Source organism: Gobius niger (genome assembly GCF_951799975.1).
Source record: "Gobius niger genome assembly, chromosome: 1".
NCBI lineage: Eukaryota > Metazoa > Chordata > Actinopteri > Gobiiformes > Gobiidae > Gobius > Gobius niger.
The window spans coordinates 18,009,491-18,036,610 of NC_136852.1; the positions used below are offsets into that span (position 1 = coordinate 18,009,491).

At 40.6% G+C, this 27,120-nt stretch overlaps 1 protein-coding gene across 4 annotated transcripts in view; it reads right to left on the bottom strand.

The window, feature by feature from the left end:
- Positions 1–1,851: 1,851 nt before the first annotated feature.
- plch1 (phospholipase C, eta 1) overlaps positions 1,852–27,120 on the bottom strand; it is a 31,961-nt gene continuing 6,692 nt past the window's right edge. Inside the window, exons 3-23 of one of the 4 annotated variants that reach the window (XM_079560386.1) lie at positions 26,363–26,606; positions 26,097–26,226; positions 22,950–23,120; positions 22,386–22,479; positions 20,363–20,566; positions 20,180–20,300; positions 17,166–17,337; positions 15,079–15,186; positions 13,761–13,916; positions 12,831–12,896; positions 10,528–10,622; positions 9,232–9,329; positions 8,985–9,164; positions 8,770–8,877; positions 8,560–8,684; positions 8,389–8,473; positions 7,219–7,365; positions 6,760–6,839; positions 6,594–6,653; positions 5,615–6,011; positions 1,852–4,932 (exon numbers count right to left, since the gene is read on the bottom strand). In XM_079560386.1, coding sequence (XP_079416512.1) covers positions 2,513–4,932; positions 5,615–6,011; positions 6,594–6,653; positions 6,760–6,839; positions 7,219–7,365; positions 8,389–8,473; positions 8,560–8,684; positions 8,770–8,877; positions 8,985–9,164; positions 9,232–9,329; positions 10,528–10,622; positions 12,831–12,896; positions 13,761–13,916; positions 15,079–15,186; positions 17,166–17,337; positions 20,180–20,300; positions 20,363–20,566; positions 22,386–22,479; positions 22,950–23,120; positions 26,097–26,226; positions 26,363–26,606 — 5,261 coding nt within the window. In that variant the 3' untranslated portion in view covers positions 1,852–2,512. Of the gene's footprint in view, positions 4,933–5,216; positions 5,245–5,614; positions 6,012–6,593; positions 6,654–6,759; positions 6,840–7,218; positions 7,366–8,388; positions 8,474–8,559; positions 8,685–8,769; positions 8,878–8,984; positions 9,165–9,231; positions 9,330–10,527; positions 10,623–12,830; positions 12,897–13,760; positions 13,917–15,078; positions 15,187–17,165; positions 17,338–20,179; positions 20,301–20,362; positions 20,567–22,385; positions 22,480–22,949; positions 23,121–26,096; positions 26,241–26,362; positions 26,607–27,120 lie in introns of those variants that run through there. The other 3 variants (XM_079560388.1, XM_079560387.1, XM_079560385.1) reach the window with 3 other exon arrangements.

The following is a 27,120-nucleotide window of genomic DNA, read 5'->3' on the forward strand; positions in this document are numbered from 1 at the left end:
GTAGCACTATATGTGCCAGCAATGGTGAGATTGAACTTGTTATAAACAGCAAAAGGTGACATGGGCACAAAAATTACTCCTCCCTAGAGCCATAGCCTGTAAATAAGCAAAGGTGTAATTTTGCACAACGACTTGTCTTCTAGTTCACCATTGATGGAAAGGCTATAGAACTGGAAGCATGTAGAAAGGTTTTTTTTTTTTTTTTTTAAATACTGAAGGATTTTAATCCACAACTGCAAGACAAATCAGGTAAAAGGACTTTAAGGACTTTGTCAGTACTCTGTTGGATTTGAGCTTGTTTGGGGAATACAATGCCCCAAGCAGCAGGTGTGCCATTTACTGTCTCTATCAAAGCAATTTCATGAACAATTACATCCCATTATCCATCGAGTTCCACTCGCCGTATCATAGCTTACACTTTGTACAATTCGGACTCTTTAGTCCAGTCCGAGTAAGCTCGAATCAAACCTATTATTCTCCATGTGTAGTACCTGGCAATCATTGAAATTTAAGCCAAGGTTACTCTTACACACAACTGATCATTAAATAAGAAATATCAAGATTTCTCTCCAACTCCAAGGTCACTGCTGCTTCAAAAGATCAACATAGTCCTTCAGAAAATTAGTACAGTAGAACACAAAACATGGAAACACTCTAATGAAATCAAACACTCAAGTTTTATTGCATTGAAACTGCTCGCATTCCTCTGATGAGCAGCAATACAAATAAAGTATGGTGTAACACTGAAACCATAGAAAAAATACAGTTAAATTGCTGCCCACATCCTTTTTTTTTTTTACCTCTCTATATACAAAAACAAATAATAATAAGCAACATGAAATTAGTTTACAGTCTGTATCAAAGCAATTATAAAAATAAAAACCCTTTAAAATTCAAGCACATAAGTATGTGTACTGTATTGCACCAGTTCTCATTCTTTTTCAATGCAAATGTTATCGTAAAAATGTTGTTAAACAATGCAACATCTACTGTAAAAAGGAGTGCATAGTCATGCTTGACAGTTTGACATGTAACATGCACAAACAGACATGTAATGCAAATGTACAGGAACACTTAAAAGCTTTATTGAACTACAGGGCCAACTGAATATTCTGCTACACTGATGTTTTGAGTATTGAGTGTTATAATGTTGTTCCATGATCAAAATCATATTGGAGTAGTGTTTTGTTTTGTTCTGTTTCATTGATCCGTGCCCCTGTCATGAGGCGTTGCACTTCTCTGTGAGTAAAGTTCATGCTCATTCTGACTATTATGGAAATAGGTGGCAACGGCAGTTTTTAGTTCTTTATATGCTCAGAAATTTGGTGCCACCATAGACTTTAGATTTTTAAAAGGACAGGGTCCTTGTGTAACTCATAGTGTTCAGCGTAGGCCAAAAGAAGCTCACTCATGTTAACCGATTAGCTGTGATTTTGAAGCCGCGACATAATTTAGTAACAACACGTGGAGGTGAGAATGACCAGTGTCCAAGCGTGTCTTATAGAGGGGCAAAAAAGTGTCAATATAAAGTCCATTCGAGCAAGGAACTTCCCACTTCCTATTCGGCTTCCCGCAGCGAAAAGCAATGCTACGTCCATTGAATCTACAGTTCATGGGTTCATTTACGTAAATGTATTCCATACGTATACATGATGGTAAAGGCCCAGTAATAAAAAACGTTTTACCTGTCCTTTTTTCTTTTCACAAAATAGTTACTTTGACGAACATATCCCTTAAATAACTATTTTAATCAGACAAAACGGCATACGCTTTTTGCTGCAAAATGACAGTAGGGTTGACCAAAGACAAAAACCAACAAATCATCCGAGTTTGGTTCGGTTGGTTTGCATGCAGCCGTTTCCACCCAGAAATTACTGCTTTTACAATGCACTTTACAACAAGAGAAACAGTCAGACACAGGGCCTTTAAGTTATATTACGTGAAATACCAAAGGTGTCAAAAGGTATTTTCTAAAGCCAGGATGATGCGCAATATAGGACCTTTAAACAATCCAGGATACTTAGAACAACAAAACAACACCCTTTCACCACTGGAAGAGAAGGAAGACTTTATGTGTTCTCACCTCATTCTTTTACAGACATATAGCTCATTTATCATAGCCCTGATATGAATATGAAAAGGCTTTTTATTCTTGGTATTATTACAGGGATTTCTTAAACCTTTCATGACGAGGGGACAAAAGAAAAGTGTCATTGTGTTTATATTACACATTCATAGGATACAAAGAAAGAAGCTCTTTCTCTGTTTCACAACACCCAAGTCTTTTCTATTTCTTTATAATCACTATACACATTTTAAACAGTGACACAAAGACGGCACAATCTGTTTGAGAGCATTTATACATTAACCAAAAATATCAACGTTACATTATCAGACCATATTACTGAACAGACAGCGCAAATTCAAACTTCCAAACATGGTTGATACTGAATCTTCCGGCTATGGCCTAGAAGAAAGCTCACACAGAATGAAGACAAGTATTCCCTTAAACCTATAGCCGAAGTAGAAAGTACACCTCTGGCTCAGACACTGACTGTGCAGCACTGGGCGGTACCAGAGTATCGTCTGTGTAATAGCGATCCCTGTGGTGATCGTTCCCGTATCGTAAAGATGTACAGGCCCCTTCTGGAAGCCCTCTGTCCTCCATCTGACTAAGGTAACCCGCAATGTAGGAGCCCGTGGAGTGGCGGTTTGAAGGCGGGTTCAATATAGGACCTTTACTCCTTAGAACTACACCACCTATGCTCGTGCCAGTGCCGCTTTGAAGTTCCCCTCCCCGTGCCCTTGAAGCCTCCTGCTGCCTTTCACGGGCACGGTTGTTGATGTTACGCACTCGGCTTTGGCTCCGTGAGGACAGGCGGCGGGTCAGTAATGGCGGAGACTCATCTACGTTCATTGGACTTGTTTCTCGATGGAACAAAGGGGCATTCGTCGCTTGATGGTGTGGCGACCCTGGTCTTTTCCTGCTGCCATCTTCTCCTTCAAGAGTGACCAATTTACGAAGTTGCTCTGTTAGAGGGTCACATGACTGTGTCTGCAAGTGGCCAACGTTTGTGACGCCAGTCCGATCTTGTTTTGCAGAGATAAAACTACGGCTGATGATGTGGTATTTCCCCTTGAACTCACAGGAGATGTCCTCAGAGGTCAAGTCGCCTAAAGATTTAGACTTGGCCTGACTTGGGGAAGTGGACTCTTTGTCGCTAGACTGTGTCACGGGAATTTCTAAGCTTGTTTGCAATGAAAATCTGGCTTCTGGAAATTGCTTGTGACCACAAATTGATCTTTGATTGGTCCTACTTGAGGGGCGATAGGGAGTGTGGACTGGTGGGGACTCGGGTGGGGGTGATATGCAGTTGTACCGCAGGTGGTTTTGTGGTACATTGTCAAAAGAAGGAGATGAAACTGTATCTCTGCTGTTATTCAAGGATGCTACTAACTGTCTGTTCAGATTTTCCGAAGAATTAAGTCTACATTGCACGCCTAATGAGCTTTTCTCTGTGTCTTTGTGCCACGTTTCTTCATGATTATTTATATTTCGGATATGATTAGCATTATAGTTTCCTTCTCTGTTCTGTGCGTAATTTCTGTTGAAATCTTTGCTGTAACTGTCTGAATTGACTTGACAGCTATTTTGATGCAGTGGGCTCGATGTATAAGACCTAGAGGCGTTTTGAACATAGTGCTGCTTGGGTTGTCTTAATTGTAATTTATTAACAGGGGAAGGACATTGTGAAGATAACAAATGGGGTTTACTGATAAACGGTTGCTGCCGTTCGTTGTATGATTTGACGGGGTCGTAGTAATTGGTCGGTGAATCATTGTTTTGATAAATAGCGTGCCGTTTGGTGGGGCTCGTGAGGTTTTTCCATGGACTGCCGCGCTGAGGTGTAGCCATAATCCTATCCAGTGGATCCTCGTCAACGTTGAGCTCCACTTCGTTGTAACCGGTTTGAATGGGAAAGTTGTAGCAATTTTCCAAAGTTGGGCTGAAGGGGGGATTCGTCCTTGGTGTGTCCATCGGTGCCATTCTCTCTGAAGGGTCAAGAACCTCCTCATAGATACTTTCCTCTGTCTCATCTGTGTATTTGCTGCTATTCCAGTGACTAAGAGCTTTTACCGGCGAGGGGCCCAAACTTTGCAATGGAGTGTTACCCCTTAAAATCTGTTGATTAAGGTTGCAAGAAGGAGCCGGTGACAAAACCTCCTCATCCAGAATTGTGTAAACGTCTTCAAGATCTGCCGTTTCTGGGCTGGATAGATTCTTCTGGTGGAGCGTGTTTGCCGTTTTGCATGGTAAAGGGGTGGAATAGCTGAGATGATTTGGCCTGTGGGAATCATTGGGAGTTGACGTTGTCTTGAAAGGTGACTTGAGAGAGGAGGTAGTTTGGTGGTGAATGGAGAAGGTGCGGTTCGGGGATAAGGTGAGGTCCTGCTGGTCAGTGGTAGTAGAGGTGTCTAACTGGCCAATCAGAGCGGAGATAGACCCGCACGTGTCATCATCCAGGGACACGGCGTCTATGAGTCTGGAGAGAGTGCTATCGTGCAGAGACCTCAGGCCTTTCGCATCCGTGTTGGGACGTGGCACTGACGAAGCGGTCGAAGACGAGGAGAGTGAAGGGGCTACTGGGAATGCAGCGCTGTTCGACGATGATTCAGGTTTGGATAAGAATCGGTACTCCTCAGTTCTTGCCGAAAATTTGGACCGGTTTTGGGAATTGCCATTCACTTGATAATTAACATAATCTGCTTCTTTTTGGCCGTTGTCCTGGCCAATGACGAGATATGAAGTTCCCCCAGATTGGTCGATGCGGCTGACACTTGTTTTGGAGGGCGAAGAGATGGCACGTTCATTGGTTGGTGTAATAGGAACGTCCAGTGAAGAAGAACGGGGTCGCCTAAACAGGGCTCCTCCTGTTGAGAGAAAAGGGTAAGTTGTTTAAAGAAATGTCTTCAAATATTAAAAATGACATGTTATGCCACAAACAAGGCACAAACAGCAATGCAAACACAGATGGATTGCCATGAACTGTGAGAAAGGGAAGCTATAGATATGGGGTATCCATTTTTGCAAACACGAGTTGAGGAATGAATGGGATCAAGTGAAACAGCAACAGCTCTTTCAATGACTGCCGCACAGAATACACCAACTGGACAAAATACCAATGTTTTTTCATATCAAGGCATTTTCAAATTACCTGCAGGACAATCCTAATCAGTGTTCTACTATAAAAAAAAGAAATGAAGATGAGACAGAAAAGGCAGGTTAAGATTTTATGATGATTAAATTTGTGTGAAGATGTGCTTCAGTTGGAGGAGAAAGTAGAAAGAAGTGTGTAACACAGTGCATTGTTATTAAGCATTGATTAACAAATACTGTTTTTGTTTTTTAGCATGCCAAATTCCTTCATAAATACTTTATAAAGTAATTCTAAAGAAAACAACAACAGCAACAACAAAAAAGAAAAAAAAAAAAGAAATATACATATATATTTTTTTTTTTTCAAGTACTAAACAATCTTTGATGACATTTTTTTTTATTGTCAAACCCAAATTACTATATGATCATATGTTCAGAAATTTACAGAGTTCTTACCGATGACTGAGTCTGACCCCGTCTCCTTCTGTTCTGCATCCGATGAGCTCAGAGATAACTGTCCTTGTAAAAGTCTGTCCAAGGGCATGGACATGGGTCTGTGGATCAGAGGGGATCGAGGCTGGAAGCGTGTCTCAGTCCTTTTCTCCTGTCCTGAGGTGCTCTGTTCCCCTCCTGATGCTGCTGCTGCCCCCATCCCGTTCCTCTGCTCCGAGATAGAGGCCACAGACTCGGACAGTGGCATCTTGGTCTTCTTGCGGCCTTTGGCTGGAGCGCTGGCCGTGCGTCGGAGGAGATGGTCACTAATGGAGCGCTTCCGAAGGCCGCCAGTGTTAGTGTCCACAGAGGACTTGGAAGAACGGTTGAACAATCCCCGAATGCCACGAAGTTGACTTCCCTTAAGCAAGAGAAACAAGTTATTATCATTATAGTTCTACAGGATTGATTCTAGTTCTGTTATATTGTAAGCAATTGCTGAATGAACTGCAATGTACACACTGAGAGTAAAAGAAAACACTGTACATCAATAAGAAGTTGTGAGAAAGTGAAAATTAGTGGTACAAAGTGAACAAAAACATTCTGTGTGGTACTGAATTTTTGTTTTAATAAACACTCCAAAGCCTAACTATCAATCATTTCACTTTGAATAAACTTTACTTTTGCATGTTCAATGCACATGTACTAAATATTGCTTTGAAAAATACAACTGCATGCTTCAACATGTAGCAACAGTAGATGGCACTGTTTTATCTCACATTGACAAATATTTTTTCCAAAGCAAAGCATATGTGCCATGCTTTAAAAAATATATATAAATGAAACAACACTGAAACGAAATGAAGTGCATTAAAACAAACAGTATTATTCACATTTGTTGGTAATGCAATGCATGAGTATGGCGTCATGAATGTTGCCTCACAGATTGCACATGCATTACTGTTTCATGCAACAGCACAGAGATCCTTGGGGATCCAGATACCTTATGTGTTCCTAAAAAGTGCATTATGGTAAAGCTTGGATTCAGGATTAGGGGGCTCCACTAAAAAGACAAAGGATTGTGGTTGTCTTTAATAACTGTAAAGTTAATAAGTATATTTAAAGGTCAAATGATGGAATTAAAATACATTTGCTTTTACAGCTCTTACCTTGCCATAGACATCATGCACTGACACATGCACAAAGATGGATGCCTCGGTCAGACCCTCCAGGTACACATGGCGATAGCCTGTTGAGGGCAAAGGGAAGTGTATGAGCTGAAGTAAGTCAATGAAAGATCCCAGCTGTCAGCTCCAAACACATTGTAGAGAATTTGCCTGAGGAGAGGGCATCAGGAGTTCATAGACAGTGTGATGGATGAAGACAACAGAAATAACCTCAAAAGCCACGGGTCATACGGGCTGTATGCAAATCAAGCCCTAAACAAGTTACTGGATGCAACATAATGCACCCTCTAACAATTTCAAGGCAGGAGGAGAGCGATGTGATGATCTGGTTTACAGCATAGGAATATTTTGTTGTAGCAATGCTGCTTTGGTCAAACAAATATTTAGATATGTTTCATTCTTCAATGTATTTAAAAGAAGCAAATAATAAACATTTCAAACCTGGCATTAGGCTGCAAAAAGCCACAGTCCGTTGTCCAATGAAGTCACGCCCAATGGGGTCATGATCCCAGACAAGGAAGCGCACTAGGGCCATTTCCGGCATGTGCAGTGTGAAGGACAGTGTCTCCTCCCAAACCGGGTTAAATCCTGATACAGACAGACAATTATTATCTGTTCCAATAGAAAGACGTCACATCCACAAACAGAAGCTGAAGTGAAATGACAACTGGGGGTATTTTTGTCTAACTACACCTCTTATTATTTATTGTAATGACATAAGGCTTTGAGGGCACAATAACCTTTCAAAGGGGGAGACTCTTCTCCCATTTCCCGAGGTGTCCTCATCAGAGACAAGTCACAATCAGCTGCTTTAAACATCCAAAAAAGCCTTCTATCTCACAAGCTGAACAAACCAATACACTAACCGTTATTGTACTGTATTACAATTTTACCATGGCTATTGTTCATTAAAGTATACATCACCGAGCCATATCTTCCAATCTTTTAGTGTTGTTTAGAGCACTGGTTCTTCCAGCCCCCAGGTTGAGAACTACTGCTGAAGAGGCCGATTGAGTGTTTGAACTTTTGAAACGGTGGCTATGAAAAGTAAAACCCTGGGTTTTAACATCTTTGAAATAAATTAAATAATCATCATTGGTTGCATTGTGTTATTCTTCATGAGTAATTCCAAAGACAAGTGAGGTACTTTTAAGTGAAAATTAAACTACAAGTGCATTAAACATTTAAACGTTGAGATAATAACATTAAAACTCCACATGAGCTCATAATGGAACGTCTGACGTGATGTTACTGTAATATAAAAACACAATGAATGTGCTGCTCCCAGTGAATTGCCACTCGCAGGCCCACACCAATGATGGTCAGCCATCACTTATATTGTTAGGCTCTGATATAGCATGGGTTGTATGCGCACTTCAAAAATCTAACGGGTGGTTGTGATTTCAGTTCATTAAAACATAATTATCCAAGATTTTCCTTTGACTATTGTTTACTTCAGTTTTTCTGGAAAAACAGTCAACCCCTTTATGCCCCAGTAAATAGAATAATTATTTGTTTCCTTTGATCATGATTAAGCTTCACGCAAATGAGACTCTTTATATTTCTGATCTACATTTACACCTTACCATGACTACATATTGTGTACCTCACCATTGTCATCCACGACACGTGTTTGTTCCTTGCAGCAATCAACTGGAAGACCAATAATCTCCACTTCAACAAATGGATCAATAATCTGGAAGAAACAAATAATATGCTTAGACAAAGACCTGTAGGCTGTGGATCTTTTTCACTCACTATCTATATCATTAATCTATATACCTCTCCTCGATCCCCAAGCATGGAGTCAGGGGGTTTGGGCAACTGCTGTCCGCTAATGATCTTCAGGATGAGTTGCTTTTTGGGGCACGCTGGTAGAGGGTCTTCACTAAAAGGGTTGAAGGAGCCTGGATAAAGAAACAAACATTTGTGGTACTGTGTATTGTGCAGTAAATTACAATTGCCTACTAAAATGTATAACAAATGGGTTACCTTTGCACATAGGTGGGGGCTTAAGAACATAACCACTGCATCCATTCACCATAAATTTAGCCCGATTCAGCTGCATCATCCTGCCCTCTGTCTGATAGTTCAAAGCCACTGTGCATGGGATAAAAATGTAAAAAATCATTTCAACAATACAGTAGTGATACTCTATGCAGGTCTGTGTAAAAAGGGGTGTATTCAAAAGGGAGCATCTGTCTCACCCAGCTGACAGCCTACGTTCCAGTAGAATTGAGGGTTGAAGTTGGAGGAGTCGATCCGATATGCCGAGGGGTAAATCCGGGACAGCTGCCTCTGGTTAAAGGCCAAAAACTGTTCAGCTTTGTGGTTGACCAGGGACTGCGCACGGGCCTCACTGAAGGACAGGACATCACCGGGCGTGCCTGTGGAGGGACATTGCTTAGATACTAACCACAGGTGAATTCAAAAGTAAATGTGCTCATGTCCAACCTTCATTGAGACATTCGTGAGACGCTACAGAGTTAGTGAACACCACGAGGTTGGACAGATCTCGGCTTAGCTTCATGGTCTTCCTCTTCCTTCCGCACCTAAATCCCAGACGCAGCGAGAGAGACGGAGATCATGTAAAACTATGGAAAGTAAGATGGATGTGCAGCACACAGTCACATATTCCGTATGTGCCTAAAGTATTTAGAGCTGCAGCAGGCGATAGGATACTCCCCATCAAAAAGACAGCCTGAAAAACCACAGGAAAGAGCATCAAAGCAAAAAAAGCTTAACAGGCGCCAAAGTGCACGCAGTGGAGTGGGGCTCACATGTAGACAAAACATACACATATATATAATGATGCAGAGGCAGTCACAGAGATTGAGAAGCAAAACAAATCCTTTAGACATACACTGTATAAATAAGAAATGACGTGCAGAAGAAAACAGGGAAATATTTAAAACCAGAGTGACTAGAGATAGTGACATTAATGCTCTTTCAGAATTCATAGTGCACTGTGTAGGTTACATAATCACTCATTTGCATGTCAATGTTTCATGATTTCCTTTGTTTATACGTCTAAGCGGTTCAGCCACTTGTTTTCACGAAATGAGGCCGAACAATTTTACTCGACTGTATGTATGTGTCCAAAGGCTGACTTGAAGGCCAGTTTGCTATCGGTCATTATCATTGGGAAGATAATTCGGCACACTGTTGATTAATAGGAATTTGCATTTAAAGCAGTACTATGTAATTGTTTATCTTAATAAATCCTTTTCGTAGTCCCTCTGGGGGTAACACAAGTGTTAATGGGATGATTGAACGATCATCTCTCCCTGGTGTCTCTGGCCAGAATCACGAAGAAGAAGCTAACAGGCTAACGGGCAAAGCTAACTGCGGACTAGCGCCACTTAAACAGTATTTGCAGCCAAGTTTAACAGGAAAAAAGTATCTCCATTGTGTTATTGGATGTACAATATCCCTCTCTCCCTTTGTCTTTTCTGTCAGCGTAGTATTTACTCTCACAGACAATTAATGAGTAAAAAAACACACCGAATGCTATGACACCTGCAGTGGTGTTTGTGGCCTCTAGGGGCATGAGTTCCTTAATACTGCTTTAACGTGGTTTAGGCAAGTTTAATCTTTTTGAGCCAGCAACTTGAAAAGCATATCCACTATTACATGTTTTATGTTGGTTCTTTGTGTGCTATCATTAATTAGCACATGGGGGACATTTGGAATCAGTCAAACATCGTTCATTGTCAAACTGCCAGTTGTGCTGAAAGGGTCAAAAGTCACCTGTTAAATTGCCCTCCATTGTCCCTCGTAGACCTCTCCTGACACTCGTCCTCCTTGTCCACGCTGTGGCAGGTCAGCCTGGATTTGGAGTGCCTCTAGACAAGGGTACACACATTTGCGTTAACAAGCGAACAGGGATTACTGTTACACTTCTGACTCCCGGTGGTTTCTATTTTCGACAATGCCATTAAATATGTAAAGTAGGGGGCGAAGTGAAGGGCGGAGAACACACACAATATACATGTTAATAACAGTGAACAGGGCTGAACAATTAATCACAATCACATCAAAAACAATATTAATGGTAACTAGAAATGCAATGGCTGTGCCATTGCGATTGACTGCGGAATTGCGGGAAGCGAATGCAGAAATTGCATAAACTGTTCAAATTGCATAAATTGCTTAATTTGCATAATCTAGTTTGCATAAACGGGTAAAATGCATAAAGTGGTAAAATACATGAATTGGTTAATTTGCATAAATTATGTAAATTGCATAAGCTCTTTAAAATTCATAAATCCTAAATGGCATACACTCTTAAGTTGCATAAACCCACAAGTTGCAGAAGCTGAACATGCACAAAGTGCAGAAATTGCATAAAATGCTGAAAAAAGTGCAGAAAAGCATGGATTTGCAGCAACCCCATTATAAGTCAATGGGAAAAATCTCCGACATTTTGGCCGATTGCGGAAAAAACGTAAGTTGAAGAAGTCCCAAAAGTAATAGCACCCTTCTCCTCAACATGCGGAACATTTTGATGCATAACTTGCATACATTGCACAAAGCATGAAGGTGCTGAAAGCTCTAGAAAATCGGGAAAAAGATGGAAGAGGAATAATAATAAAGAACATGAAAACCAATAATTGACTGTGGAAGAATTCCGCAGTCAATCAATGAGCAAATCTCAACGTGCAATTTAGTGTGCTCTTAACATTAGGATTCAGAATTTTTCTTGCAGACTACAAAACATTCAATCTCCATGTGTTATTATTTATAAAAGCTACAAACTCATTAGTTTACTAATGTATTCTGAAATGCCAGTGATCTTGTCTATTCTTCTTGTAAAGGTTCATTTTTCAGTATCAAATGTTCATGATTTTAAAACATACTTTGCAATGCTTGTCAGAAAAAAAGCATTCAGAAATCGTGCGGTCCTAACACATACAATAAACATGTTATTAACAGTGAAGCGAGAAAAACCTATCCAATAGTGCGTATTCCATAGGGTCGAAACTGCCCACACAGATTTCAATAGTGGGCACAGATGCTGGTGGTGTCTCTTGGGAAACATGTGTATTCTAGTGTGGTATTTTTAACTCATGTAGTAGCAGTTTGATGGAGAGAAAAAGGGCTTAGAGGAGAATGCGGGTTGCAATAATTACATGGTTTAGGCTACTTGCCAGCAGATGACATGCACCCATGCATATGCACATTAACACACGTGGGAGGAGGTAGTACAACATGCAAAGAGGAGAATCACAAATGAAGAGAATATGGTGGCTGGATAAACAAGAGGGAGCCATACGAATGCTTTGTTAAATACAGATGAGGTTGTCAAATAAAAACTAGTAAAATTCAGAGATATTTCTTCCAAATAGGATAAAGGTGGGAGTGAGTTTGTGCAAAGCTACAATGGATAGACGACTGTGCATGAGCATCTCTCACAGCAGGTCAGGTCTTATGTCTCCAGTCAGCGGTCAATAGTGGTCAGTCCAACAAAAACAATGTGGATCAAGGAGGAAACAGTCAGGTTGTTTCCGATTTAACTTTAATTCTCATGGAGCTGCATATTTGGCGGGCAACTCCGTGCTCCAATAGTAACCTGGCTGACTTGAGCGACAACACATTTGAAGATGGTTTCTCTCCAAGGCCTCCAGCATCAGCAACACTCAGAGGGACAGACCCATGCCTCAGAGGGGGATTGATAAAGACATCACAGTTGCATGATAGAGGTGGTGCTACAGCTGCTTCTGCTGCACTGATCTAACGGGTGGCACTGACAGATAAGGAAGGCTCTTTTAATTGTGATGCTCTTTGCACTTACTAGGATTAATTATTGTTGTTTATTGCTCTAGAAATTAAATTGTTCAGTTGCAACCCTAATAAAATTGTGTTCACTGTGTCCAAATATTAATATTATAATGTGATTTTATTTATTAAGTTGTATCCCAATCTGAAATTGCAAAAATGAACCAAACCAATTACACTTCAACAGAAAAAAAAAAACATGAAATTCCAAGTGAAGTACTCCGACAACTGTTAACACAAACTGCACGAGCTGTAGATACACATTCCTGCTTTACCTTTTGCTTGAGCGTCGTGATGAGAGATCTGCTCTGAGATTTCTTCAAAACAACCCCCTTGGATCCCTGGGGACAGAGAGAAACGCCAGGGCTCAGACGTGCTTCGACTTTTGGTTCATCAGACCACAGGTGATTCGGTGTGTAAATAAACAAACAAACACTCCAGATTAAAAGCTCATTGTGAGACTCGTGGTAATCACTAAAGCCTCGAGTTTGTGGCTGGAGGGGGGGGGCTGCATCAGAGACCGGCCTACAAAGACAGCGGTCGTGTGCGAGAGAAACGAGGAGCAGGGATACAGTCGGGAAGATGGGCGCGCGTAGAATCAGCCAGACAGAATGAGGTAAAGGGAAACACCGAGAAGGCAAGAGACAACAAACAGAATAGGAAACCCCAATACACACGCCCAAGTGCTTGAAAACGGCTGTCAGGGTGTGGCTAAAAATAGAACAAGGAGCATGCGGGCCAATTAAATATTAAGACCCTCTGCAGATTTTTGGCTTCTCATCTTGTGTTATGACATGATTCAATTAGATGACACCCAAGATGATGCCCGCAAAATGGCTGGTGCTTTGTTTTCCCTGTTTCTCGACAAAAAGGCATCCAAACATAAAGTAGGTAAAGGTGTCAACAACAGTGCTTATGACTCTATGATTTAACTTCACTTTGTCAGATGTGTAAAGTAAATTGTTGCAATTAAGCTTTCTTGTTTGGAATTTGATACCTTAAGTCTGCTCGCATCTAGGTCAATCCGACAGATGGGGCTCATAGAAGGAATATTAAGGCAGTGTCTGATTTTATTTATTGCACATTTGGCGGGTGACACATCCGACATGAAATAATGGTGTAGTCTAACAGTGACCTGGCAGACTTGAGTGACAGCATCAGTCGTCAATAAAAGATCTTGGTAATAAACCCCTTTCGGGCAGTACCTGGCGCAGGTTCTTCTGGAGGCCCTGGTGTGTGGCTCTTAGTAAAGCCCTGATACTGAAGCTGTCCGAGTCCTCCTTATCCCCGATCCGAGACTCTTTCAGCAGAGAGTCCAGCTTCTTCCTGATGTGAGACTCCACCTGGTGTTGACCGTTGCCCTGCAGTAAAAAAAAACTGTGTGAATAAGCAGCGAGACATAATGAAGTCATTAAAACAAATGTGGATGGGCCAGTTCACAGACAAGCAATTACGGAACAGTACATTCCTGAGGGTCCAAACTGCTGTTAAAAATGGGTCGATGAGCTAAAAAAAAAACTCATAAAATTATATTAAGTGCTGCTTCCTTTAAACACTCTGAAATTGGAGCAGATTGTGAAAGTAAAATTGGCAGCATAAACTAATCGAACATTAATGACAAAATATACTTCAAAGTTCAATGATAAGAAGCCCAATCTACATTGTTACTGTTTCAAATTGTAGTGCACCACTGGCTCATAAAATCCCCACACTCTCAAATTTGAACCCCAAGCAAATTTGTAGTGATAAGTGATTTCCAAAATACATTTTGCCTTTACCCATCCGCACCCACATATCCCTGTTGGATCAGTCATCTGAGTGCACTGCTATTGTGTTTTGTCTATGTCTACTGCTGCGACGGTCTATGCACACAGACCTGGAGCTGCTGTGACTGATTCAATAGACTGCATTGACCTGAGAGGAACCCAACCATTGAGCTGCCTAAATGGCACTGATTATCCCAACCAGTTTCACGCCCTCAACTGAATATTCAAGAATGCAGCCACACACAATGCGACATTAGGGAATGAATGTGTTTTCTCATGGCTAGCCCCTTTAGCGAAGAAAAGGAATTGTCAGAGGTTGTTTGTAAATATGCTCTCAGTCGTACAGGCGTCGGCTAAAGGATCTTCAGCTGCCATCTGTACTGTGTTGCAGCTGTTCTGTGGTACCTATTACAAGCTCCACTATTCCCAGCTGTATTGGTATATTATCAACCTGCTGCTAGAAGAGCAATAATTATTACAATAGAGTCTATTGAACTAGTTGATTGTGTGTGTTATTTCCCCAAAAGCCGGACTTTGTGTGAACTTTACCTAAACCTGGCATTTACTGATTTCTTTCTTTGAATAATGGTGCTGTGAAATATCAGGGGAGTTTTTCCCATCTTTGGCTTTTTTAGGTTATGAACATTTTACTTTTTTTCTGTCAGAATTAGTGTTTGGGGATGCTTATGTACCAAACCCAAACTTCACTTGTGTCAGCTCGGAGATTTATGCACAATAACAGTGTGTACTTTCTTACATTTGTGCTCTTGAGCTTGAAGTCGTCCTCAATTTCATCCGCACTGTCATCGTCGGACACTTCCCCCTCCTCGGCGTCTGCAGACAAATAGGCAGGCAGCCTCTTCCCCTGGTAAGACAGAGCAGGAGCAATCAAATTGAATGTTATTTTCTTACACCCACAACTGATTTTAACGCAGCTCTTAAGGATGCAACGTAAAACACTGGTGATATGCATAAAAGACAGCCTCCCCTGTTATTCCCTATGGTGCTTTTTATTATATTAATAAGCACTTATGCACACAGACAGACATCTCAGACTCCTCCGATAAGCTACAGAGTGGGAGGTGGGAGAACAGATATTCTGGTCCCTCAAAAAATAAATTAAAATGTGGCACAGCCACAGTCAGCTGTGGTCTTATCCTCTGTCTGTCACCAAGCGTCACAAAGCTTTATGCACTTTTCTTTATTGTCTTGTGACTCTTTGGTCTGTGACACTGCCGGGGGATGGAGAGGTGAAAGGATGAGTTCAGGGGGAGGGAGGAAGGGTGTATAAGAAGAGCAAAGGGGCTTTATAGAAAATCAATATTGATCTTTTACTTTTTCAGACGCCAGACCGGAAACAGGATAAAGCCAGAAAGAAGATTTGTACTGATCCCGAAAAAATTTGATTGCGGTTTCGGACATAATGATAATGTCTGAGTCTGCCTTCCCTCTTTATTTGGCTTGTTAGATGATTGGTCTGGACACAGGCCTGTGTTCAGTTGGTATAATAGAAATCATGATGCCGCCATGGAATATCCACAATTCAATGGCCATTTATTTTTGAGAATATCAATGCATCCGATTTGAATCCCACTGGTTTATTCTTAATCGTACAGTTTTCTTTAAATCAAGATTTCATAACATTTCACTCAATACATAGAATAAAATAAAGAATTTAATATTTCATTAATGGTGTTTTGTGATGGTGAAAAATACCACAAGAAAATTCTCTGTACAGTGAGCGGCCTCGCCTCTTCTCAGACCTGACTGGCTTTCCATGGAAATGTTTCTGCTTTTCTTTAACTACAAGTCAAACCTGAGCTGAGTCTGGTTAGAGGGTCGTGTCAGAAAAAACACTGAAATTTATTTGTATTTGTCTGAAATAAATGCAAATTTGCTGTCATTTTTATGTTTTGATGTAAGAGTTTTGGATGAATGACCTGATTTAAGTATGAGCAGGGGCTTTACACACAGTAATCCCTGCTGCATTATTTATTAACCATATTTCGGTAAATACAAGATACATTTCAGAAGAGTGCTAATTATTTACACGAGAGCAATTAGAAAGGGATTAGGTATTCATTCTTTACGTTCTTTGTAGGATTTACTATATTACATTCATAATTCTGTTATGAACACTGCATTTAAAATCTGGGGCTTAACATTTACTTGCACCGGCTCAGAGGTAGAGCAACTGCAAGCGTTGCCTATAAACCCAAAGGTTAGCGCTACAATTCTATGCACCATGAATGTGACATACAAATGAATATACAAAATTGTAAAGCGACAACTAGTTTCTGGAAGAGCCTTAACCTTAATTAACAGGAGACACTCCAGATAAATGGAGGAGATCCTTTAGGGATATCAACTTGAAACTTTTCTTGTAGATTACTGACTTAAATATGAGGGGAAAATGTATTGCAAGTCTTTTATTCAATGTTTTCACAAAATAAGACCTTTTGTGCAGACTAGTGGAATAGTCAATTGTTGTCAACACTGAGGACTAGAATTATGTTAAACTGTCATGCTCCCTTCTCACATGGGCTCAATAATTATGATGGACTATTGTTCCTCACCCATTCCTCTCTCTTATCTCCTGTTTATAGAAAATAATTGGGTGCCCGCTGCACTTCTCTCGGTGCAGCATCGCTTATAATGTAAAAATAAGTACAAAGATAATGAGCACTTCCTTTCTCTCTCAACCCCCCCCACCCCCCTCTCATGTAAGTGGTAGGCGTGCGTGCAAAATGGCTTATTTAAGTGTGTTGGAGCATCAAATAGGAATTCATGGATGGGTTTTAAACAAAGGCAGGCTTCCATCTGCCTCACAAGCTGGTGACTTACTTTAATGAGTATCTTGCCCAGAAGACTTTGAGGACTGGGTAAAGTCCTGGAGTCTCCAGTCAACACATGTCCAACGTCCAACTTATCTCCAAAGATTTCACGCAAATACTGAGAGATTTTCTTCTGCTGTTGAATGTTACAGTGGTTCTCTATGGACAGGATGATTGGAAACCTGAGAAAAATGGAAAGGAAATTTGTTGGAGTGGGGCTGGCCATATTATGTGTATATTCACAGCTCCAAACATTTCCCTTTTCAGGAGAGAATATTAAGATTGTATCCTTATATGACAACAATCTCTCTGCCACCCCCTTTTGTGCACATTTGACGGTGATATCATTGTCTTTCTGCACCAAGGGTTTGAGAGAAGGGCTATTCCGATTCCCTGCATGTGCTTTTATATGTGGCAGAATTGACAATAAAGCTAACACAAAAAGCGCCATTACGCTAAGCTGCGGCATTCACCGAAATTGAGTTGTGCACAAAAACCTTAATCCTTAAACTGTCGTCTGGATGCTTCAAAATCTTCACCACGCTGTTATTGAAAGCACCTTCATCTAGATTATCACTTCTGCCAACAACAAAAGGAAACAGGATACAGTAGCCTATAATTCATTTTACAGCCTTGTTTTCAAACCAAGAAAATAAGCATGTTTTCTGGGAATCTACAGTCTTTATTCACCCTATTCCGGAAAGTCGCGTGGATGCCCCATGAATTGTGCCCGCCCCTTTTCTCCTATCAGTTAACATAGGATTGGAGAAGTCCAGAGAAAATCAGTTACTACACGAAAACAAAGCCAATTTTAGAGAGTTACCGTGTTAGAGAAAGGGTAATCTGTGAAATAAATAAACTTCTGTTTCCATATTATTAGACTTTTAGGTAGAGATGCACCAATCCAATACTGGTATCAGATATTGGAGAAAAAAATACGATATCGGGGATTGGCTACAAATATCCGATGCTGAACCGATGCTGGTTTTGGCTCTCAACGCCTTAAAAACATGACGTTTACCACCTAAATCTAGGTGAATATGGGCATGTCATTGGAAAGCTAAGAATCTGGAGAATAGCTTCAACTTCCGCAAACGCATTATTTATCATCATGTAAAATGCTGCAGTTAGCATCAGTGTGCTAAAGCTAGCGTTAGCGAAAACTAATCAAGGCTGGGACAGAAACTAACATAGAAATACCTAAAGTAGCCTAGTAAAATAAAATAGACCACTGCTGAAGCCAAGCGTTAGTATTTTAGTTTAAGAAATAACTGATCTAACATATTTGTAATGATCAGATCACGTGAGTTGTTTATATTAATGCAACAAAAAGCTTGTCATTTACCCAAGGATATTTAGTGTAGAAAAGTCATCCTTGTTAAATGTTTATCCATAGGTTTATCAATAGATATAATTGATAATTGATCCGTATTATCATGACAATAAAATATGACTTTGTTGATCTTAAAATGGAGAAAAGAGTCAATTCCATTTTTCACTATCACTAAATATTGGGTATCGGCAGATACTCAAAACCCAGTATCGGTATTGGTAGCAAAAAAGCTGGAGCGGTGCATCTCTACTTTTAGGTTTAATGCTATTTCCATACTATAACCATGCTATAACTGTACAGTAAAATGAACTGCTGCTACCCCAGATACTACAATCTAACTATCTGATAAGCTTTATATTTGGCAGATAGGCATATGACATAAAGAACCCCTAGGTCTAGTGTGTAACGCAGTTGTATCCGGAAACAGCTAAATAACTTGTGGCCACAGCGAAACGCAGCTCAAATGTCAGGTTTGTCAGACTGACAGCTTTGCCTCAGGGGATGCGGCCTCTGACACATGCACACACACACACTCAAGTGGAAAGTCGTTTTTGCTTTTGCCACAATCTGAATCAGACAGAAGTAGGTACCAGGAGAGCCCAGCGATCCTTGTGATGTGTCCTGTCTATGAGCACGGCCCTCAAGCCATTAGGCACATTAACAGCTGGTGGTGCCGATAAAATATGAAGCGGCAGGAATCAGAGTCACCACTGCCAATAGGTATCTCTTAATTAGAGAAATGGGATGCTATAATTGTATTAACCAGGAGAAAGCCGCAGGGAAATACAACAATTTCATTAGACACCTTCAAATAAAATGATGACAAGCCCGAATCTCTTTGATATCAGTGAAATGAGAGGCCAAAATATTGTTCTGGTTATTTTTTATCTCCAAACCGAATCCTGATTGAAATGCAAAGCTACTTGAATACCCAGACACAAATAAGCAAAAAAAAAAAAGTATCCCAAGTCTTTTCATCTTAACCATATGGAGAAAAGTAAAAATGTTTTTTCGCGCTTCCAACAACTGGTGCTTTAAAGCCATTACAAGAAGTGATGGATGCTAAATAAAACCATTGTGGCAGCAGCGTGGCGCACAATACTTTGTTTGGATATTATTGGTCTCAGCAGGGACAAACAGGGGCTCCTTGGGGAAACACAGGAAGCAGATGGCACAGTAATAAGTGGTAATTACCGCCAGGATTCACATTGTTTTATATTGCGACGCACTTATTCACAGGAGATAGAATAGGTTACATTGAATTACTGACAACTGGCTCTGATTTGATGTTTTGTTGTTGTTGCATTCTGAGTATTTTCAGTATTTTCAACAATTATGCGAATGTTGAATGTATGTATGAACACCTGTCTGTTACATGTGCGCAGAAATTTGAGGTTCCCATGCAGTGACTCTCTGGTTATTCTCTATCTCTACTTTGGTCCAGTTCTGTTTAGATACTGACACACAAGCAAGAAGCAGCTTTCAAAATGGTCTGACCCAGATATTCAGCCAGCATATTTCGATTCTTCTCAAAGTCACTTAAATCCATACACTTAGCATGATGAAACAATAATCTGCAATACCACAAACTGCCATTAGTCATGATGTCATCGACCGATTCATTTACAACATCTAATCTGCATAAAATCTATCTTAAGGCACAATAAAGCAAGGCAAAATGCTTCACTTACTGGTTGTTCACAAAGGCATACTTATTGATGGCTTCAATAACAGACTTGAAGGGGATTTTGGACGTTAGCGTGTAGCCGTGTTGGACCATTGGCTCTCCATCAGAACCGTCCCAACAATCCACTAGAAGAAATAAACCATTATAATAACAGATTCATTCATTTGCGTTAATTTTTTGCAGGTACCTTCTATACAGCGACAGCCAGACTGCAGGACCCAAGCATACATGTCTGTCTTTGAATGCGACAGGAGCTGGTCCCCGGTCAGGTACGTGTTATGGGAGGAGGCTATGAAGTAGTTACACAGAGGCTGATCCATATCTTGGTTCACCTCATTGTGCAAAGGGTTGAAGATGTCACACGTTGGGCTGCGCATGAAACTTGTGAATCCTGAAAAATACAACAAAGTCTATATGGGCAAACATGCAGTATTCACAATAGCCAGCTGCTTTGGCCGTGCCGCGACAGGCTTTGAGGCCAATGGTGTGCCTTGAAGCCACAGTGCAGCTGGGAAAATCAACTTTTTAGGGTGGAACAGCATGAGCGGGAGGGGGAAGGGGGAAGAAAGCAACCTTTATACAGAGAAAATGAGACGAGAATGCCAAGAGCCGAGGAAGTGATTCGTTCAATCAGAGGCACAAGAGGAACCGGGTGATTGTAGTACAGGGAGGAAAAAATGTTGTCATTGGAAATCAATGATCAGATTTGATGTGAAATGTGGACAATTTGTTTGGTGAGCGTCTAAGGTGTTCACATAGTGGGAAAAAAAAAAATTGTAGCTTTCGCTTGAGCGTGTGAGAAAGTGAGGGGTTGTGGGAGGAGGCTGCCTGGTCTGACATACAGAGAATTGAAAAAGGCTGGTGTTAGTCTCACCCTTCAACTGCCTCCTTCATAACAGCTGAGCCACTACTCTACATACTAAATACTACAGCGCTGTAAATCAACTTAACTCTGATTAGTTTTTAAATAATGATTGTTAGCTAATTGGCATAAATTGGCAAATAGAGACGATTTAGACAGTTGGGGCAAACTCCATCATGGAACTCCAGCCAAGACGTAAGACTGCCATTGTTCAATTTATGTTTTCAAATGAAAGACTATATTACTGTGCATATATAGTGTGTGAGTTTTCCACGGAAAATTGACTTTTTAAACCCAAAATTAGTAGTGACCGACTACATTTGGCAATGTTACTATATCGGCTTGCAGCTGATATCATGCCGCTAACAGGCCTATATCTCCAGAACCGAAAGTGGAACATTTCAGAAGTTTGTACACCTATTTTATATATTTTATCATAATTTTGAAACCATAAGAGATAGAGGGCCCAATCGTGTGTATCAAAAGGCAGACTATAGTGTAACATTTTGCGCTGAGTAGGAGCGCACTTTGTGATCTTGCAGCTCTAGACTTAGCTCATTTAAGTGGGATGTACATTGGGTGGAGAAACGCTTTTTTCCTCCAACCAGATTGGCCAAAGCGGGGCCAGAGAGAGGGGTTGTGGGGGAGTAGGGAGTGAACATGTGCATTTGTTTTGTTTCGCATTTACGGTCAAGCGAGGGCATAGGCAACATCTCTTTCTCTCAAGACACGAACATTGTTTAGCTCATGATGGAGTTAATTTGTCCTGTGAGAGCCTGTAATGCTAAAAGGGACCAAATGGAGTTTAAAAATGTTAAAATGTTAAAAACTAAGTATTTTCCTCCCCCTACATGGTCCAGCCATGTCCTAATGTGTAGAATGAGCTCAGACCTATTCACCACAATGGCCTCTAAAATCCTGCACTGTCACTCAAAAAGTTGTTTTTTCGGGTGTGAAATGCCGTCATGCACGAGCTTAATATAGAGACTGCAGTTACATGTAAGACCTGAGGTGGCAGTAGTGAGTATTAAATGATCAACTTGCATCTAGTCTCTTTAAGGAAGAATGCAAGGCAGCGTGATGTAAACGAGGAAATGAATGTCAGTGGTTCTCCCATCGTCGCCTCCTCTTGCGACACCCTCTTGCAAGTGGCAAAGATGCATAGTGCGTAGCTCCATTATTTGGAAAATCTCAATTCCCAAGAGCCTGCGCACACGCGCATGCACGGGATTACAGGTGAGACATTTTTAAAAATCTGCCAAAAACATTGCATCGGCCAATCAAAATCCACAAACATTGATCATCAGCCTGAGAAAAACCCATATCAGTCGACCTCGACTGAAAATACCTTCAATGCCCAAGATTCCTCTTTGTTTGTTCTCTGTAGACTCCTCAAACTTCTCAATGATTTCTTCTGCATACTCCGGCGTTACGTTTGTCATCTGCAAAAAGAAGAAGAACTTTATTTATATAGCACCTTTCACAGACACAAAGCGCTTTACATGAGACAATTATACATTCACTCCATACTCGGTGGTGTCCAGTTTTCCCCTGACAGAAACGCTGTTGTGTTTATTAATGCATTATTAATTTCAAAAGGTGACTTTGAATAATAAGCCATTTTGATGCAGCACGATCAAGATCAAGTATCTGATGAATGCAGGTATGACACAATGGTATCAGCAGTAAGACCATAAATAAAGGACTGCAGAGGACAAGACGTGTGCCCCCTTCGAGACAAAGTCATTTTAGGCTTGAGAGATTACCTAAGGGCAGCAGGCTGGGCAGACAGTGTGACAAGTGACTTAGTGGCAGGATATCACTGTGACACTGGAAGTGATTAGGGGACCACTACTGTCGATGCAACGTCTCACAAAAATATTGCAACCTACAACAACGGTTCCACCCTCACCCTCTGCTCGTTCCGGAGGAAGTTGGCGAGCTCCTCTGTGCTCAGGTAATCTTTTCTGTCACTGTAGGCCATCATGAGCAGGAACAGGTCGCGCCTCATTGACATCATTTTGTAGAAGACGTTGAACTCCTCGTACGTCAATGTCCCCTGTTGGTCATCCGTATCCGCTTCCTGCGACAATTCAAACAGCATGAAAAGGAGTGATGAGTGGAACCTGGCGAAAACAGTACATTGTGTGTAACTCCTTTATTGCTTTGTGGATGGGGCATTGGGATAATAAGCATTTTACCCTGCAGAAGTCAGCAGGTTTTTGGAAGGCAACGAGAGATTTATAATCACCATCATGAGCCAGTGTTATTGTTCATTCAGAAAACTTCTTCTACTGTCTATTTCTTCTTTCTGTGATTCACAAAGTCTCTCTCTAACAGTTTTACTATGTACATTTGAAAGAGACATGGATAAAATAAACATGGAAGATTTAAACATTTGGCACAGCAAACAAATGATCTAGTGTTGCGATCAGTCAAATCAGTCAGATGGACGGACTTGTCCTTTTGTTATATTTTTTTAAGTTTGTGTATGAATGAGGATGAGGTGATACGGGGAAGCACGGGGAGAACATACAGACTTCTTTCTTGGTTCTCCACCCATTCTGAAAATTAGAGACAAAAGTGCAAACAACTACTACGTATTTTTCCAGAGGTCTTTGTCAAATCACAATCACAATTTGAATGGCTGCAAAAACAAATCGCAATGACTGCAATTCATTTTTAGGTAATCTTTTATCCTCGTTCAGAGATGCATGTGATTTTATGAATTATATTATGAATCATATTTGAGTCTCTCAAATTTGAATGAATACTTCTGGACAAGTTATAAGAGTGAACCATGGCTTAAATGAATCGAGTTTTGATCGATGGTTACGTCCGGGGCTTTGGTGTAATGTAGGTTCTATGACAGGCAAAAACAAAGTTCACAAACAGAACTATGCTTCCCTTGTGCTGTGACCGAGCTGTGACGTAAACAAACAGTGTGGAAGTAAGAAACAACAGCTGTCGCTCCTATATTTGATAGTTTCCAAAAAAATTGCTCAGAACTACTGAGCTTATTTAACCCCCGCATTAACCAAGCGCATTTTCTCCAGTTCAGCTTTACTAAAAGTCATATCCGTATAGGCCAGTGTGACGCCTCATTTGAAAGCTAAGACCTACAAAACTCATCTGAATGGAGCTTTGTCCACGTGTTGTCGTCACTTATTTGGAGATTTTTTTCCATTGTTTTTTTGTTGGGTTTTCATCACATTTTTGCCACATTTTCATAACTTTCTGTCACTTTCTTTGTTGCTCTTTTCTTGCGTTTACGTCACATTTTTATCACTTTTTCATAGTTTTTTTCGTCATGTTTTCATCACATTTTTGTCATGTTTTCGTCACATTTTCGTCACGTTTTCATCACGTTTGTGTTTCTGTTTTTGTCGCTATTTAAAAAAAGCATTTTTAAGAAGCTTATATATTTGAGTAAAGGCAAACTGGAGTAAATGTGCTCGGTTCAGGTGGGGGTTAAGAGGTTAACATTATATTTTGCATCCTCATTGGCAAGACAAACGGATGGTTGGGGAAATGTGTTTAACAGATTGTCACAGGTCTGATCACGATTGATGCTTTATCACTTTGAGTAATTGATTGATTGATTGATTGATTGATTGATTGATTGATTGATTGATTGATTGGATTATGGATCAAAAGGATAAAAAGGTCACACTATAGACTGTGATTACATGTCTTTGCTGCCGGGTCAGTGCACCTGAATGACCGGGTCGGCCGCACAGGAAGAGCAGATGTTCAAATGCACCATCTTTTAGTAACATCACATCCCCCAAAACAACACAAATGATTCTGCTGCAAGACTTCTGCTATCTATTCTCCTTTCCCTTAGCTACAGTATATTTACCGAGAGTCACAGTGCTCATTCTATTCCTGTCACCTTTCTTTAGGATCCAGGAGCTCATACGGGCCGAATTTCAGAGGGATCTATTCCTATCCACACCAAATCTAATAATACCGGCTAATGCCTCCATCACACTCTTGTAATGAGCTGGCTGTGGGCTCTAGGAACACCACAGAACACACACACACACACACACACACACACACAATCTGCAAGCCGGAGCCAGGATAAATCACCATGTTTGGGATTCACATCATTCCCAGTCCGGGCAGAAAACACTGAGGGTATTTCAAACAACCACACAAGCTTCCAGGAGTCCCCTTTAGATAGATGGTTAAATACCGATTCAAAAGAGAAAGTCTTCCGCTCGTGCCAATAAATGCATTTCAATCAACAATAAAAATGCATGCTAATCATATTCACTGTTTGTTATTTGTGAAGTGCAAAGCGTAAAATGATCAGAGTGTTCTTTAGTGAGATATCATGCAGGGTGTAGAAAGCCCCAGGGAAAGACCACAGCACGTTGTTGCGAAATTACCATAGTGGCTGCAAGCACAATAGCAATAAAGAGAGGGTCAACAAATACCTCGTGTTGCGTAAGCAAGTGGCTGACCTGCAATACATTCCCTGATGTATATCTGACATTTTACTGACTGAGATGCTCTGAGAGTTCAATTTAGACGTTCAACATTAAGCCCCACCTGAACCAAGCACTTTTTCTCTAGTTTGGCTTTACCCAAATCTGAAAGCTTCTTGAAATGTGACGAATTTATGACGAAAAAGTTTCAAAAATGCGATGAGAAAGGGATGAAAATGTGACTATAAAAATGTAGCAAAAAACGTCTTGAAAAAGTCAAAAAATCCACAAAAAAGCAACAAAAAAGTCACGAAAAAGCGATGAAAAACTGACACAAATATGACGAGAAAATGACAAAAATGTGACAAAAAAGTGGCAAAAATGCAACAAAAAGCCACAAAAATATGTAAAAATAAATGCAAAAAAACATTTAAAAAAAAAGGTTAAAAAAAATTAAAAAAGGTAACAGATTAGAGATTAAATGAGTTTCGTAGGTCTTAGCTTTCAAATGAGGCGTTACGTTTAGATTTGGGTAAAGCTGAACAGGAGAAAATACACTAGCACAATGTCAAAATTACCCAAACTAAAAACGCAGCATTTTCAAGTCCCGCTGCTCAACATACCTGGAACATTTGCTTGACTTTCCGTCTTGGCAGATTGACGTTGAGCTTGTGGAGAAGTTGGTAGATTTCATCGATATTCAACAGGCCATCTCCATTTTTATCTGCTTCCTCAAACGTCTGCTTCATCCACGTTGAAATACATTAAGGAAATCTATATATTTTCAAAAGATCCCTTGTACATTGTATTGCCCCGTTTGTACTGATGTTGATTAAAGTCCTCAAAATAGCGCCAATAACAGGAAATTACTGGAACTTTAAAAGGATATTGGTCGTGTGTGCGTTGGCGTCTGGCGAGAGAGTCTTCGTCACTGATACCTGCCATCAGGTAGCGCAAGCCAGTGACCCAGGTCCGAGCCTCCTCTGAGTTGGACGTGACCAGGTCCAGAGACTCCATGTGATTTCCATGATAGAGAGTGAAGCAGCAGGCAGGGTCCAGACTCCCCTCCGCCTGACGGTGAAAGATATCTGACTGTACGCCCTCTGTCACTTTGTAGAGCGAATCGATGGTTACTGAACAATGGAGAAAATAAAATTATCAGCAATAAAAGGTTACTGTCACAACAAAACGACAAAACATGGCACTGGGCAAAAGCTTCTAGAAAATTTTTGCTTTCATTTAAAACGTGTCAGAACTTTTGCACAGAATTGCAGCAAGTCTGAAAGGCTTAAGCAGCCAACGTCCGCAAAAAATAGACATTCTGATTTAGGAGGCTTCTTCCTCATGGTCTAATAGGATTGGAGTGTAATGTCAGCAATTGCAGTTTACTGTATGTGTGAAATGGCTCCAGGTAAATCACATTCTGTGCTGCATTTCCATTAACCGTTCCTGCTACCACTGTTTCTTAGACACAACTTTGTTCCCACATGCCCAAATGCAGCACCATTAGTTGAATGTAGAGTAATTTGTATCATAGCAGCATACAAAATTGGGCCTTGATCAAACTTAATAATACTCCGCATGCGCCGTCTTTATCTATCTCACCGATTTAATGAATGTCATATTGCAGTTTCCTGAGTATGTGGT